At 39.9% G+C, this 15,230-nt stretch overlaps 1 protein-coding gene across 1 annotated transcript in view; it reads left to right on the top strand.

Moving 5' to 3' along the window:
* Positions 1-14,984, top strand: part of HABP4 (hyaluronan binding protein 4) — a 34,302-nt gene extending 19,318 nt beyond the window's left edge. The window contains exons 6-8 of the mRNA XM_012640054.1: positions 8,030-8,201; positions 12,650-12,835; positions 14,680-14,984. Of these exons, the coding sequence (XP_012495508.1) occupies positions 8,030-8,201; positions 12,650-12,835; positions 14,680-14,736 (415 nt within the window). The 3' untranslated portion in view covers positions 14,737-14,984. The remainder of the gene's footprint in view (positions 1-8,029; positions 8,202-12,649; positions 12,836-14,679) is intronic.
* The last annotated feature ends 246 nt before the right edge of the window (positions 14,985-15,230 follow it).

Below are 15,230 nucleotides of genomic sequence, written 5' to 3'. Positions count from 1 at the left end.
AATACTAGAGAGTAAATTATAGCATTGTTCTAATCTATAGAATTGACTGAGATAATCTGGGATTCATAATATTAGACAAAATAATTCTTCAAATTAGTCATGCTGAAAGACAAAATAATGCTTAATGACTTGTTGGCAATCTCACTGTCTACAATATCCTGGCAGAGTTAGCCAACAAATCTCTCTCTTCCACTGACTGTAGATAAAGCGCACATCTCTTAGCATGACAGGTCCTGCACAGTGGAGTGGCTGTGTTGGCCAACCATGCTGAGAAATTGTTTCTGCACTGCCTTGTCAAACTTTAAAATTATTACTAAAATTTCTAATAATACAATTATAATTTTTTGATAATTTCAAAATTAGGCTGGTATCCAAGGAATACATTCAATGATAGTGATGCTCTCTGGTCTTGATTTTGTCTGAACATTGATTTAACACTGAAGCTTTTGGCATTTAGCCAAAACGTACTTTCAGGGTACCTCTCAGTTTTAGAACTTCTTGGCAGATGAACTTAATGTGCTCTCACTTATGTGCACATGTACAACCCAAAGCACATACATTTTCTTTGAATTTGACCCATTTTGTGGATGTATTTTTTCTTCCTTTCTCCTTTCATTATAGAGGTATTAAGTGTTCCTTGTCACATAGTATTCTAATGTCCAAAGATACCTGTGATAACCCCTTGTGAGCATTTTAACAATAAATCTTGGCCAGTGCGGTGCTCACATATGTAATCCTAGCACTCTAGGAGGCCGAAGTGGGAGGATCACTTGAGGTCAGGAATTCAAGACCAGCCTGAGCAAAAGTGAGACCTGGTCTGTACTGAAAATGGAAAAAATTAGCCGGACATGGTGGCATGCGCCTGTAGTCCCAGCTACTCAGGAGGCTGAGGCAGGAGGATTGCTTGAACCCAGGTGTTTGAGGTTGCTGTGAGCTAGGCTGATGCCAGTGTAGTCTAGCCGGGGCAGCAGAGTGAGATTCTGTCTCAAAAAAAGAAAGAATAAATCTAACATTTATAGAACATTTACTGTGTGCCAAGAACTGCTCTAGTTAGTTCCATGTCTTAACGCATTCAACTCTTTACTACTGAATATGTAAGGAGAGGATACTGTTGTCATTCTCACACTGAGACATAGAGGTTCAATAACTTCCCTAAGATCACCTAGCTATTAAGTGCAGAGCCAGAATTCGAACCAGGCACTATGCACAGACATTCTTGTTCCTAACTGTAGTGACTGGTAGGAATGGCAAAAGTGCCATTTAGACTACATTGCTTGTAAGAACCAAAAAGGGGAGATGTTGGTGCTGTAAGTCCAATGAAGAGCTGCCAGGATCACTGAGAATTTCCCTATTTAGGAGTATGATGCGAGAACTCCCTCCCTTCCTGAAAAATAAAAAATACTTTATTATAAGAAAATGTGGAAGAAGCAGTGGTACAAAATATCTGCAATGGTTTATTTATATATGTATGTATGAATGAATGAATGACAGGGTCTCACTCTGTCACCCAGGCTGGAGTTCAGTGGTGTCATCATAGCTCACTGCAACCTCAAACTCCTGAGCTCAAGTGATCCTCCTGCCTCAGCCTCCTGAGTAGCTGGGACTACAAGCATGTGTCATCATGCCCGGCTGATTTGCAATGAATTATTTTTTATTGTAATTTGTTTCCAAGTACATTTGCTTAAACAATGAAGATTTTCTTTAATGTTAGGTTAAGTTCACGTGCCCCAGTCAAGTATCTAGTTAGTAAAGCTTTATGTAGAACCCACTTTCTTTGATATACTCTTTGATATATTCAAGTGAAAAGACATTGCCTGATGGAACTGTGGACATTCGAATCCATGTTTTGTTTGTTTCCTCTGTGCATATCATGACATCTACCGCCTAAGCATATTTCTCTGCTCTCTTAGTCCCTAAATCTCAAGGAGCACAGAGGTTGAGTGTGGGCTTTGGAGATGTGATGACTGGATTTGAAACTTGGCTCTTCCATTTAATTGCTTGCTATGCGACTCTCTGCACCTCGATTTTCTTACCTGTAAAATGGGAGCTATTAATTATATCTAACTCATGGGATCAGTTATCATAAGATAATTGAATACAAAGCATTTTGAATAGCATCTGGGACACAGTAAGCACACAGTAAATGTTAGCGATTATCCCGTTTATTTCTAAATAAAGGGAACTGTAGTTAAAGCAGTTTGATTTATAATTTCACCTATTTAGAAACAAATATATAACTATCAAATTTACATACAGCATTATTCATATTACCATAGATTTGACAACCTTATTTCCATAAGCAGTTTTGATAGAAAATTCTTTGCCAAGGTTTTTGATAATAAACCAAGGTCTATGAGGGTCTTTGAATTACTCAACAGGGGGGCTATTAAATTTAAAGTGATAACAGTTACGATGCTGTTATAGCTGTTAGAAATATACTTGCATGAGTCCTTCCTGGAATCAAAGGATATTATCTCTTCCTGCCCAAATATTCAGTCTTTCCTAAAATTGCCAGTAAAACTTCATCCAGTGCCAATTCAAGTGGGAATGGAATATGTGTCAGGATTGTTATAACATGTGGTTTTGGTAGTAACTTTTGGTCAGTAGGGAATGAGGTTAAGTAGCCTTCCTTGGTGATTTTATACTGCTCTCAACAGGGCTTGTTGAAACTGCAGTTAGTAAAGAAGAAGGCGTAAGGGGCATCTGTACCTGTACTCTTGCATGAGGTGCATTCCAGTAAACAGTATCAGGCTGATACTTTTCAAGGAGAGTTATCACTTACAACTAATCTCAATTCTACTTTTGATGTCTAGATATCATTTCAAGGTTGCATTTCTTACATACCTTGTCCTTTTTTTGATCTAGTTCTTTGTTTCGATATAATGTTTTTAAAATACACAAATAAATAAAAAACCTGTCAATGACAAGCACCTCTTTTGTGGTCTTAATATAAAATCTGTTCCTTTTTGAAATTTATTAACTTATTAGATTGTCTTAGTTACAAAAGAATCATCAAATCTATAACATGCAGTTCTGTTGATTTCTTAATTCTCTCACAAGTAGGCTAAGAAATCTTTATGATTCCTTAATATTTCTTTAGTTTTAGCTCTGTATTAAAAAATTATATTGTGGAAAATATATAAAATAAGAATAGTGTAAGGAACCTCCAGCTTAAACTGTTATCGAATCATGGCCATTTTTGTTTCATGTATCTCTGCCAACTTCCTCCTCCCCTACGCTATCATTCATCATTCTTAAATGTTTCACAATGTTATATCCAAAAGACCATTTTTTTAAGTAACATAAAGGGAATACCATTACTCCATTTAAAAACTTTGACAATTCCTTAATATCATTAATACCTAGGCAGTTTGTCAGTTTCCCTAATTGTCTCAAAAATTTTTTAAAAAAATAACTTACTTGTTGAGAACAATATTGAAATGTACATCTCAGTTGATTAGGTCTCTTCTTTTAAAACAGCTTGAGACATAATTCACATCAATAGATGGCACATATTTAGTGTGTACAGTTTTACAAGCTTCGACATACTTATACACTTTTGAAACCATTACCACAATCAAAATCATGAGCATATCCATCACCATACAGAGTTTCCTTGTGTGTCTTTGTAGTCCCTCTCTCTTGTCCCATGTCCCTCAGGCAACCAGTGACCTACTTTCTGTCCCTACAGATTAGTTTGCAGTTGCTATGATTTTATATAAATGAAATCAGGCAGCTTGTGCTCTTTTTGGTCTCAGTTCTTTTGCTGAGCATGTTACTGTGAGATTCATTCATGTTGTTGTGTGTATCCGTGGTTCATTCCTTCTCATTGCTGAGCAGTGTTCCCTGTACAGGTGGATCATAGTTTCTCCATTTACCTGTTGGTGGTCATTGGGTTATTTCCAGTTTTTGCTGTAAAGCTGCTACAGACATTTTTGTATACACGTGTTTATATGGATATATGCTTTCATTTCTCCTGAGTAAACATCTAGGAGTGGAATGGCTGGACTATATGGTATGTGTATATTTGATTTTGTAAGAAACTGTCAAATTCTATTCTAAAGTGGTTGTACCATTATTATTTTTTCACCGGCAGTAAATGAAAGTTTAGTTCTTCTGCATCCTTGTTAGTACTTGGTCATTTTTTATAATTTTTAGTCATAATAATAAGTGCATATCTCATTGTGGTTTTAAGATTCATTTCCTTACTGACTCATAATGTTGAGCATCTTTTCATGTGGTATTTGCCATCTGTATATCTGTATATCATCTGTAGGAAAGCTACTTTAATAAAGAACCACTACTGCTAGATTCTTGATTGTTTCTAGGGCATTTTAGTGGACAGAGCTGGGCAATAGATACACACATAACATAAATATTATAAAATGAGTTTATTCAATATTTCCAAGATGAATTTAGGATACAGAATTTTTAACTAGATGTTCTTACAATCGTTTCTCCCTTTCTTGCATACTGAAAATCAGTTCTCAGTGACATTACACTATTAATCATTTGCTACACATATAATGGTCACAAATAACATTACCAACACTACCCTCAATGATATGATTACTGAAAAGTTATGTACCAGGAGATGAGTAATCAAATTTGTATTTTAAAGTCAGTTGAAATCGTTTCTCTTGATGTTTATATCACCAGTTTCATAAACATTTAGGAAAAATGAATATTTTACTTTCAAATTTTAGAGACTGAATTTTAAAAAAATCCATTTTATAATTATGTAAAATATTTACATGTTTCTAAAGTTCAGTCTGAAAAATAGTATTTTCAAGTAGCTCCTATCTTTGTTCTTTCTTGATTATATTCCAATTTTTAAAAAACATATGATGTGAATATATCTTTGTATGTGTCCCCATTTCTTTGGTGAATGGTAACATCCTATACAACCTCACTTTGCTCTTTTCTCACTCTGTCTGGAAGGTGCTCCATAGTGGTATATAAAGGTACTGTTCATTCCTTTTTAGCTAGTTAATATCCATGTGTGGTTATAATTTTTCTACCAAATTCCTCTTTAGATGGATTTGGGTTTCCAGTATTTCGTTATTACAAAGTCTTTTCTTAGTATCTTTTCATATTTTTGCCAACATATGTTTAAGATCTATGCTTAAATCTTGGTATTTTTCCAGCATTTTATTATGAAAAATTTCAAACAGCAAAGTTTAAAGAGTTTAAACATCTATACCCACCATCTAAACTCTGCCATTTATATTTTACCATATTTGTTTTATCACATATCCATCCATTATTAATTTATCATGTTTTTGAATACATTTCATAGTAAATTATAAGCATCTATACACTTCACTTCCCCCAAGTAGTTCGACATCGTTAAATAGAACTCAGTGTTTGTTTACAGTTTTTTCTTCTGATATAAAATGTATATACTGTGAAATGTACAAATCTTCAGTGTATATTCAGTGTTTTGACAAATGCATATCCTTGTGGAATCTAAACTCCTGTCAGTATGTAGAATATTACCAGTCACCCCAGAAAATTCCTTCGTGTTCCTTCAGAGGCAACCACTGCTTTGATGTTTTCTTCTACCATCGGCTTGGTATTGTAAAGTGACTGCAAATGTATCTGTTTTGGATGCACTGTGATTAGGTGTGTCTCCTGATTTTACTTATATTTTTCATGACGTTAACCTGTATGTTTCTAGAACCTTAAATTACATTAGCCCTTCAGTCAAGGTGTAGATTTGATCCTGTCCCCACTCCCCTCCTACTGTTTTATTTCTTTTAAATATCTTTATTGAGCCATAATTCTCATAATGTACACCTCAGACATTTAAAGTGCACAAGTCAATAGTTTGGGGTATATTACATTATTAATTTTTTGAAATCATAAAAATGTAGCTAACATAGAAGTTGCCATTATCACCATTTAAAAATATACAATTTAGTGGCATCAATTACATTCATATTGTGTATAACCATCACCACTATCCATCTCCAAAAATTTTTATCATCCCAAACAGAAACTCTGTATGCATTGGACAATAACTCAGAACTCTGTATCCATTAAACACTAACTCTGCATTGCCCCCTTCTCTCAGCCCCTGGTAACCTCTATTCTACTTTGTTTTGATGAATTTCCCTATTCTGGGTACCTCATAGAAGTAGAATCATTCAATATTTATCCTTTTGTACCTGGCTTATTTCACTTAGCGTAATGTTTTCAGGTTCATCCATGTTGTGGCAAGTGTCAGTACTTCCTTTTCTGCATATTATTTTTTGTAGTGATAAAATACATATTAATATAATATTTACAATTGTAATCCTTTTAAAGTGTACAATTCAGTGGCATTTAGTATGTGCACAGTGTTATGCCACCATCACCATTATCTAGTTCCAGAACACTTTCCTCATCCCAAAAGGAAACTTCATACCCATTAACAGTCATTCCCCATTCTCCCTCCCCAGCCTCTGGCTACTACCAGTCTGCTTTCTGTCTCTATGAATTTGCCTCTTCTGAATATTTCATATGAATGGAATCATACATAAGTCTTTTTTGCCTGGCTTATTTCACTTGACATTATGTTTTCAAGGTTTATTCATGTTGTAATGTATATTAGTACTTTGTTTCTTTTTATTGCCAAATATTCTAAAAACTTTACCATATGTTGTTTATCCATTCATTAGTTGATGGACATTTAGGTTGTTTCCCTTTTTGGCTATTGTAAATAATGCTGCAATGAACATTCATGTAGAAGTTTTCATGTGGACATACGTTTTTATTTCTCTTAGATATTTCCCCAGGAGTGAAACTGCTGGGTTATAGGCTAACTCTGTGTTTACATTTTTGAGGAACTGCCAGGCTTTTTCCAAGTGGTCACACCGTTTTATTAATACATTCCCACCAGCAATGTATATGTGTTCCAATTTGTCCACATCCTCCCCAGCACTTGTTAAATGTCTTGTTGATGCTAGCCATCCTAGTGGATATGGAGTTGCCCAACTCACTGTGGTTTTGATTTATGTTTCTTTGATGGCTAATGATGTTGCACATCTTATTGGCTATTTGTATATCTTCTTCGGAAAAGAAGATCCTTGGCAGTTTTTTAGTTGGGTCATTTGTCCCTGCTAATACATACGAGTCCTTTATGTATTCTAGATACAAGTCCCTTATCAGATATATAATTTGTAAATATTTTCTCAATTTTTATGAGTTATCTTTTCACTTTTTCATGGTGTTCTTTGCAGCACAGAAGTTTTAGATGATGGATGTCCAATTTATCTACTTTTTCTTTGGCTGTTTGTGCTTTTGGTGTCATACAGAAGAAACCATTGCATAATCCAAGATCATGAAGGTTTATGCCTGTTTTCTGCTAAGAATTTTATACTTTCAGTTCTTATATTTATGGTGCGAGGTAGGGGTTCAACTTCATTCTTTTGCATGTAGATATCCAGTTGTCCCAGCACCATTTGTTGAGAAGACTTTTCATTCTCCACTGAATTATCTTTGGCACCCTCGTTGAAAAAAAGTCGGTTGACCATATATGAGGATTTATTTTTGGACTCTGAATTTTATTCTATCGATCTATGTGTCTATCTTCTGTTTTCTTTTTTAAACTCACTAATTTAAAGGGGATATTTACAAAAGTATGAATTTGTGACACACTGTTTTAAAACTTCTGTTCATGGTTTCCTATATTTTATTTCAATAGCATCTCTCATTTTCTTCCACAAGTATCTCATTTTTTCTACAATGCCATTTGGAAGGGAGTGCTGGTGGGGAAGAGTAATGTTAATGTTGTGGGGATAGTGAGGTTCCCATTTTTCAGACACTTCTGTGAACACGGATAGGAAGTATCTTCTGTTGGCAATGATAGCATAAAATGATGGAAATAAAATACAGAAGGTTATGATTCAAAGATTTTCTTACCTTATTTTCATTTGCGACATAGTACCATAAAAGTATGTTAAACTAATGGTTATAACTTTTCTTTGATAAAGTAGATATTTCAGTCCCATCAAAAATTATTCTTAATAATTATACGTCTTTATAGAGTTCCTGACTTGGAGGTAGAAGAAGAAACTCAAGTTCAAGAGATGACCTTAGATGAGTGGAAAAATCTTCAAGAACAGACCAGACCAAAGCCTGAGTTTAACATCCGGAAACCAGAATCTACTGTTCCTTCCAAAGCAGTGGTGATTCACAAGTCAAAATACAGAGATGACGTAAGCATTACATTTTGTATCTAGAGGTAATCTTTACTTTTGCCTTATTGGAAATGAAATGGACTTTTCCACTTCTGTTTTGAAAATGGAACATTAATAGCTGACATTCTTGTTTCTAATCATAGATGATGTATGCCTAATTTTACTATATCTTTATTGTTCGCAAGAAGAGGAATTGAAACTTGATGTATTGACACTTAAGTATAAAGCAGTTAGAGTGACAGTGCATTTTCTGCTGACCCTGGAACTGTGCTGAGACTGTACAAATACTGCATATTAATTGTATTTCATTTTTATCTGTTAAGTGAAAGGTACAGGATGATGCCATTTCAGAGGATACCTACTCTGTATTTTCCTGATTAGATTACCTTCAGCTCTAATTCTTACTAAGAGCATTTCATTGGGAGTAGTTGATCATTTTAACACATTAACTGTCATGTGAGTTGTATTTAACTCACGCTAGTTTTGAGCCCTGGGCTTTGTGAAGCATATGTAACTGCAGTTTGTTCGTGAAAATCTTACTTGTTGATGTTCTTATGGTTACAATTAATATTGACAATTGAATTGCATATAACTCACACATAGAAAACAACTAAAAAAAATTTTTTTTTCATTGAGTTAGAAAGGATCATTTTGTTTTCAAAGTTTTTATTCTATTTTCTTAATAAAACACTGTGGCTCCAAGGAAAACAATTTTTTTTTCCTACTGTGGCAGTCAATATGTTAAACTATGGTTGGGGTTCTGTGTTCTGTGATGCCTTTCCCCTGTTTTTTCCGCGGTTTTGCGCCCTCCGCCTAACTGCAGGAATGGCAGGAGATAGCTCCTGAGTTGCCTGACTGTTTAGGCACTGCCGCAACAGCCGCCACGCCCTGTGTTGTGAAGGCCTCGTTTTTCATGGTTTACATTTAGCTCTTTTTCAGATGCCTTAGTTTTGAAGGAAGATGTTTCAGTGAAAATATCTACCAGCATCTATTGCTAATTGTCATTTAATCATATTCTGTTTACGTTATTGAACTTAAGGGTATGCTGACCACGTGCGTACCCTAATTATGGAATTTAGAATTCGCATCATTCAGTCACAGCTTGAAGCCATCCGTGTGTGGCTGTGGTGATGAGCACACTCTTCTCTGCTGGATGTTATTCGCTGATTTCCAGTTTGAAGCTCAGGAATTTCATACTATGTAGATTTGTCTATGTTCGCATTTACACTTTGGTTACTAATATTCTCTGAGTGAATGCTTTGATGAGAGGGTTATTTATGATCCCCTCCCACCCTCTTGTTTCGGTCAGTCCAAGCTCCTGGAGGCCTTACTGCTAAGTTTTGAGCTGCTCCACTAGAAATGGCTTTTTGCAGACATAGGAGGCCAGAGCCTTATTCCGTTGGAAATCTATGAGGTTGTTTTACAAGTCCATTAGCTAGCTGGGTTCTTTGTTCTTTTTCGTTCCGGGCTTTGTAAATAAAGCTTTCTCCAAAATAAATGTGCTGTCAGAATGTGAAATATGCAGCTGACATGTTAGGTAAAAATAGAAGCTGCTCTTCCTTAATCCACATCAGATTCATCCTCCCCGGCTCCAGAGGTCTCCTGGAATATTTGAAGCAACTGGGTTAGCTGAGTCATCGAGCTTGGTCTCGGTAAAGCACATATCTTTGGTCCTTGTTAATCTTAGAGCATTGAAGCTTTTAGCCAGGAACTGTTCTTAAAGCAACATAAACCAAATCTTGGAGTCATTAGTTAACTTTGTTCTGGACACCCTAAGAGACAAAAGCACTAGAATAATACCTCTTGTTTGCCTGGAACTTTGTCTGAAAAGTTAGGTCTCCTAACAGCAAACCTATGAAATGAGCTGGGCAGTTAGAGCACTTTGGCCAGGGCCAGACAGGACTGGGAGTGGAACCCAGGCCTTAGACCTGTGGTCCCAACCCCTGTGCCGCAGACCGGTACCTGCCCATGGCCTGTTAGTGACCGGGCCGCAGAGCTCCTTCGAGGTACCCTCCTACCCCCCACCCCATCCCCATCAGTGGAATAATTGTCTTCCATGAAACTTAGGAAGGGGGGGCACACAGCAGGAGGTGAGTGGTGGGTGAGCCAAGCTTCATCTGTGTTTACAGCCACTCCCCTCCCCACCTGAGCTCCACACTCCCGCTCTGTGGAAAAATTGTCTTCCATGAAACCAGCCCCTGGTGCCAAAAAAGTTGGGTACCACTGGGCTAGACTGTGAATTCGCTCCTCATTCCACTGCACTGTGCCCATCTTGCGATGGGGTGCACAGCATGGCTCAGCAGGCCAGCTTTGCCAGCTGCTTCCCTGCCGCGACACGCTGAGAGCCAGTTTTCTCAGCAAGGCAGTAATTTATTATTTTGCCTCTTACTATTTCTCGCCTGTTTATCTTTTTACCAGAGTGCGGTGCTCCTGGGTTACTTTCCTTCACCTTTTGGCTTCAAGAATCCATCTGTCTAAAGCCTCAGCTTTATTTTAATCTGAAACTTTAAAGGGACACAAATGTTAAACATGAAACCTGTAGTGAATATATGGCCCAAAGGGGTCTATATGTTCATGGAAATTTTATACCATTTCCCGAACAAGTTGTAGGAATGTTTACACACTACTTTGGGGGAAAAAACTACTACTTTTGAGATTCTCATGCAAGATCATTGGCATGTTTTCTGTAGGTTTATATTTTACTTAAAGTGAAGGTTTTTGTTGTTTTATCCTTATTATAAGATGAAGCCAAATCAATTATGGATTAGATTTATTTAATATAGTTTGCTTTTTTGAGACAGAGTCTCGCTCTGTTGCCCAGGCTAGAGTGCTATGGCGTCAGCCTAGCTCACAGCAACCTCAAACTCCTGGGCTCAAGTGATCCTACTGCCTCAGCCTCCCGAGTAGCTGGGACTATGAGCACATGCCACCATGCCCAGCTAATTTTTTCTATATATTTTTAGTTGTCCAGCTAATTTCTTTCTATTTTTTTAGTAGAGACGGGGTCTCGCTCTTGCTCAGGCTGGTCTCGAACTCCTGAGCTCAACGATCTGCCCGCCTCGGCCTCCCTAAGTGCTAGGATTATAGGCGTGAGCCACCGTGCCTGGCCTAATAATATAGTTTTCTTTTTACAAGAGATACAACTTATTTGACCTCTTAAAATAAAACAGTTTCTGGTATTAACTGATCAACACATAAATGCACATATAAGAATAACATCAATTGGATGTTGGGCAGGAGGGAGGAGGGAGAGGGAGGAGGGAGGAGGGGACGGGTATTTGCATACACAAAGAGTGCAATGCGCACCACCCGAAGGATGGACATATTTCAAACTCGGACTTAGGAGGGGAGGGAGGGGCAAGGACAACATACGTAACCTAAACATCTGTACCCCCATAATATGCTGAAATAAAAAAAAAAAATAAATAAAACAGTTTCTCAGAATTTTACTTAAAGCAGTTCTTAAAGAGCAGCTTGACTTTATGTAGCATTGATAGTGACACCCAAATACCCATACTCTGTTGTTTTACAAAATTTCTACATATTTTGACTGAGAATTGTTTATTGTAAATCATGCAGTTTTTATTTTATTTTTTAATTTTTTTAAAGCCAGTCAAATTTAGCAGTGGGGGGTAATCATGTGGTTTTTAACATGTGGTATTTGGACAGTCGGCACTTAACATTGAAAGGAATTTCTCTGTCAAGTTCTAGGAAGGTGATATTTCCTTCTTTGTCAAAGTAGCATTTGTAAACAAATGAGATAGAAAATAAGCAGAAATTGGCCAGGTGCAGTGCCTCACACCTGTAATCCCAGCACTATGGGAGGCCAAGGCAGGAGGGTCACTTGAAGCCAGGAGTTCGAGACCAGCCTGGGCAACATCGCAAGACCGTGTCTCTACAAAAAAAGTTTAAAAATTAGCTAGGCATGGTGGCATGTGCCTGTAGTCCCAGCTACTCTGGGGGCAGAGGCAGGAGGCTCACCTGAGCCCAGTTCAAGGTTACAGTAAGCCATGATTGTGCCATTCATTGCACTCCAGCCTGGGCGACAGAGCAATACCTGTCTCTTAAGAAAAAAGAAAGGAAGCATAAATTAAAACTTTTTAATCTCAAAAGTAGATATAAAACATTTATGTTGATTGCTGTTAATCTTGCCACATCTTACATCTTAACCTGCTCAACTGGCGGAACTTTGGTGTTACATGGAATCATAGTAAGTTCAAAAATGTTCGGATTAGACTGTAATTACGAGAATGTGTGACTGTGAAATGCACAGAACTCACTTGCGGTAGAACCAGGACAGCAGTGCTGTCTTCCTTTGTCCAGGGAGCGGCTCTGTTCAGCCTCTCATGGTGGTCGGCCCCTGTGCGCCATGTCGGAAAGGCCCATCCCTAGGATACTAAGCTGAGCGAGTGTTCGTGGAGATGGCTGTGTATGTGTCCGTGTCTGATGCTGTTACTGTGTTTCAGATGGTAAAGGATGACTATGAAGATGATTCCCACGTCTTCCGGAAAGCCACCAATGACATCACATCCCAGTTGGAGATTAATTTTGGTAACCTCCCTCGTCCCGGGCGTGGAGCCAGAGGTGGCACCCGGGGAGGCCGGGGAAGGATCAGAAGGGCAGAGAACTATGGACCCAGAGCAGAAGTGGTGGTAGGTGTTTGTATTATAAATCCTGGGTGGTTTGCTGAAGGAAGTGAGGATGAGGATGCCCTGGGCCCGGTGGTCTAATTTTGGAGGGTCATTTGGAAAGTTCTGCAATTGCTTCCTCCTCTGGCCAGTGTGGGTCTGACGCTGGGGCATTTGGAATGGTGGCGGAGCGTCACAGGCATCGGTCGGATACAGACCATTCCGTAGCTCTGGCTTCCCAGGGTCTGCAGGGAGGTCTGCCGTGTGCCATGATGCACTCCCAGCACCGGAGAAAACTCTCTCCTGATCTGTGTCAGACAAGGTCCCTGGGCTCAGGATGGAATCCGACCGCCTGACAGTTGCTTCCTGTGGTCTGAGTGTCGCCTTATGCCCAGGCTATGCTTTCCGGGTAGACAGAATCCTTCCTAAGGCTTTAAGACCCTTTGTAATCGCCCCCCTTACCCCCTCCCTGGCTTGCCTGCCCCCACCATCCTTGCCGCATCCTCAGCCAACGCTGCTCTGCTCCCAGCTGCTCACACTGCACACTTCTCACCCCATGGGCCTCTGCCCCTGCAGGTCCTCCCACCACCCCCATGCCTCTTACCTGGAGTAGATCCTTCCTGCCTCACTTCCTCAGAGAACCTTTCTCTGATCACATCTCCTTCTGGACTCGTCAGGGTTTGTGAGCAAACGGTTTTATTTCTTTTCTTTGAAGCGTTGTCTCCATTTGCAGTTGTATTCTCACTGGTGTGATTATTGATTGATCTGCTCACCTTCCAGCACACAGAAAGCATGTCTGCCTTTGCTCCTCATGCATTTCCCAGTGCCAAGCACAGTGCTTAGCGTGTAGTATGGTGTCTTGTATGATGTAGTAGGTGTATTGTATGATAAACGTATGAGCACCAATTTAGCAGGATTCGGACACGAGGCCCTGTGGCCAGCGTGGGCCACCATGTGGTCCTTTTGACATTGGAGCCGGCACAGAACCCCTTCTCTGTGGCTGGTCTCGGCAGTGTTCCTTTTGTTACCTGATTCCCTCACTCTAGGGAGCAGCTGCTGGAAGAAGTACTTATAGTTTGTTTTTACTTAACCAAGAGCAAAAACAGTTTTTTTTCCTGGGTACGTTTGAGGCTAGGTTGGAAAAAGGATCTGTTCTGGGAATAGAAAATACACACTCACTCCTTTCCAGTAGCAGAGCTCTGGCCACCTGCAGTGTCAGTGTGGACCATATGGAGAGCACCCAGGGATCTGGCACCACCTGCCTCTGCACCCGCGTCCGCGCCCCCCGCCGCCTACCTGTGCTCCTCCAGCGCAGAGCTGCCTTGGGGCCTGTCCTCCTCACGGTTAGGTCACAGTTTCCCGGTCTGTGTTCTCTTTGCTCATGTGCTGCGGCTTATCTCAGGGAGAACCTTGCCCGACCGTAATGTCTGCTTGCCACCAAATTGTGCCGGACGTCCTTACTGTGGGCCCCTAATTCCCAGGATACTTGTTACCGAAGTTCCCGACTTGACTTTCTCAGCGTTTCTCTCCCTAGCTCGTGAGCTCCCCAAGACAGGAGCTGTCTGTATTCATCTCAGTATCTCCAGTGCACGGCATGTGGTAAACCTTACTGGACGAAGGAAGCGCCAGATACAAAAGGGTCCCCGATAAACATTTCTGGGAAGGAGCGAGGAGACAGCTCCAGCCCTAGTGCAGAGGTGGCAGGAGCACGTGTGAGAGGGGAGCGGCACCTTTCCCTGGGTTTGTGGTGACCCTGCGACTCTTCCCACCGTGGGCCCTCCTCTCCCGCAGTGTGGGTGCCCAGTGCTGGCCACACTGGGAATGGGTGAAACGGCCATGGGTTTCAAAACGTTTCTTTTCCTTTTCAGATACAAGACGTTGCTCCCAACCCAGATGACCCTGACCACTTTCCTGCTCTGGCATGAGAGGGCCGAGCCCTGTTTCCCTGGCGACCGAGCAGGGTCCGCGTACCTGTGAAGAGACTTTTCTTGCTGTGGGAAGAGAGTCAGACTCTAAGAACAATAGATGTTGCTTTTCCCTGTCGTGTGAATTTGTTGCACTTTTTTGGTCTGAGGGGAGTGGGCTAGAGGAGCTTCTCCAGAGGCTCGCGCAGGCACTTCCTGCCAGGGGGTCAGGTCAGCCCTTTCCCAGGAAGGTGCGGAATGGTGGCTGTTTTCTTATTTGAGGAACTCAAATGAAGTTCAGGAATAATGTTTGAAATGTGTACATAGAGATTGTGTTGAATCCTCCACACAAGCGTGGAGGGTGAAGTAACTTGTAAAATAGACTCTATTGAGATTATGTAGCAAGTTGTACAGATGTCGGAAGGTCGTGTCTTTTAGTATTAGAGGAGATACATAGAAATGAGCTGTTCATTTAGAGCAGTCACAGCCTAGTTTTCAGAGATCAAGAAATTATA

Source organism: Propithecus coquereli, unplaced genomic scaffold (genome assembly GCF_000956105.1).
Source record: "Propithecus coquereli isolate 6110/MARCELLA unplaced genomic scaffold, Pcoq_1.0 Scaffold147, whole genome shotgun sequence".
Taxonomy (NCBI): Eukaryota; Metazoa; Chordata; class Mammalia; order Primates; family Indriidae; genus Propithecus; species Propithecus coquereli.
This window is presented reverse-complemented; position numbering and strand designations above follow the sequence as displayed.